Source organism: Seriola lalandi, unplaced genomic scaffold (genome assembly GCF_002814215.2).
Source record: "Seriola lalandi dorsalis isolate HSWRI2012SDOR001 ecotype SW California unplaced genomic scaffold, Sedor1 jcf7180002049852, whole genome shotgun sequence".
Lineage (NCBI taxonomy): Eukaryota > Metazoa > Chordata > Actinopteri > Carangiformes > Carangidae > Seriola > Seriola lalandi.
The window spans coordinates 1,725-3,459 of record NW_019520405.1 but is presented as its reverse complement, the minus strand read 5'-3'; the positions used below and the strand labels follow the sequence as shown (position 1 = coordinate 3,459).

The 1,735-nt window shown below is 42.4% G+C and overlaps 1 protein-coding gene across 1 annotated transcript in view; it reads right to left on the bottom strand.

The window, feature by feature from the left end:
* The window catches only part of LOC147819746 (uncharacterized), a gene marked incomplete at its 3' end in the record, with an annotated part of 4,755 nt that overhangs the window by 1,302 nt on the left and 1,718 nt on the right, over positions 1–1,735 (bottom strand). The window contains exons 2-3 of the mRNA XM_087171835.1: positions 1,340–1,513; positions 458–631 (exon numbers count right to left, since the gene is read on the bottom strand). Coding sequence (XP_087027961.1) covers positions 458–631; positions 1,340–1,509 — 344 coding nt within the window. The remainder of the gene's footprint in view (positions 1–457; positions 632–1,339; positions 1,514–1,735) is intronic.

Sequence of the window (1,735 nt, the reverse complement as noted above, 5' to 3'; positions counted from 1 at the left end):
AATTTGAAAAACTTCAAGGAGAAATTTAAAGTTACTTGTAAAGTTTTAGGTGACAGATTATCTTTCTCATCTTGTCTCTCACACAGCTCACACACTGCTCTGCTTCTCTGACACTCACTGAGCAGAGATGCGAATCAGGGCATTAAGGCGACTGTTCTATGGAAAGTAGCCAAGGTTTGTCCAAAAAGTTGTTAGTTGTAGTTTGCAGTTTATTTGTGGCTGTGTCTAAAAAGAAAACATAAAGCCTGAAAATCTAGTGACAAATACGCAACAGCAGCTGTGAACGTCTCCTTATTGAAACTGTTGCACCATTTCATTTTGAAAGAGCAACGGCCAATGGGGAAGCTCCGACACTCAGCCGGATGACCAATGGTGTAAATTAATCAGTCAGTCAGTCACGGACATTTGTGTTTATAGGGCTGACCCGGCAGCTGTCCGGCCAAAAATAGTGTCTGACCTCAGAGTCTCCAGTCGACAGTCTGGACTCTCCAGAAAACCACACAGCTCCTTCACTCCTGAATCCTGCAGCTTGTTGAGACTCAGCTGCAGTTCTCTCAGGTGGGAGGGGTTGGACTTCAGAGCTGAAGCCAGAGAAGAACAGCTGATCTCTGACAACCTGCAGTCACTCAACCTGAATAAAGAATAAAACATGTGGCTTTAGGAGACAAAGTAGCTGCTTGAAAGCGTCGAGTGTTTCATCATCTGTTCAGAGCGGAAGACGGTTTAGAAAGTACAAGTTTAGAAAATGGAAACTCAGACACCTGAACCAACAGGATGCAAGTTAAAAACAGGTATTTTCTAGGCAGTGGCCTCTTTCAGCAGGAAATTGCACCGTCACACAACAATGCTTCAGGGTTTGAGGAACACAAAAACAAGTTCAAGGTGTTGACTTCCAAATTCCTCAGATTTCCATCCAATCGAGCATCTGCGGGATGTGTGGGACAAACAAGTCAGATCTATGGAGGGCCCACTTCATAACTTACAGGACTTAAAGGATCTGCTGCTAATGTCTCGGTGCCAGATACCACCGTACACCTTCAGAGGTCTGTGGAGTTGATGAATCGATGGGTCAGAGCTGTTTTGGCAGCAAAAGGGGGACCTACACAACATTAGACAGGTGGTCATAATGTTATGGCTTAGCAGTGTATATTTGTTACTGTCAGTGTTTTTATTTTTTTTCTCAATTAATGAGGGGAAATTTTAAGAGAAAAACAGTCACTGGACTAAACCACTGCTCAGTGTGGATCAGTATAATATCAGCCTTATGTCTGCAGGTTAGTGTCAACACAACTTTTACATCATATTCATCTCAGTACAGAAATAAAACATGGAGTCTGACCTCAGAATCTCCAGTCCACAGTCTGGACTCTTCAGAAAACCACACAGCTGCTTCACTCCTGGATCCTTCAGCTTGTTGTAGCTCAGCACCAGTTCTCTCAGGTGGGAGGGGTTGGACTTCAGAGCTGAGACCAGAGAAGAACAGCTGATCTCAGACAACCTGCAGTCCATCAACCTGAATAAAGAATAAAACATGTACATAAAATCATTGTTAATCAATCAGATATGTCCTAATCAATTAACCTTTGATTGACTTTGTCCTTTTGTTGTTGTGGATCATCACTTCAGCCTTCTACACACATCATCCATATGTCACTACAACATTCATTTACTCATTCATATCAACACAGATTCATAACATATGGGCAATATACTGTATATACAGGTAATATTCAGG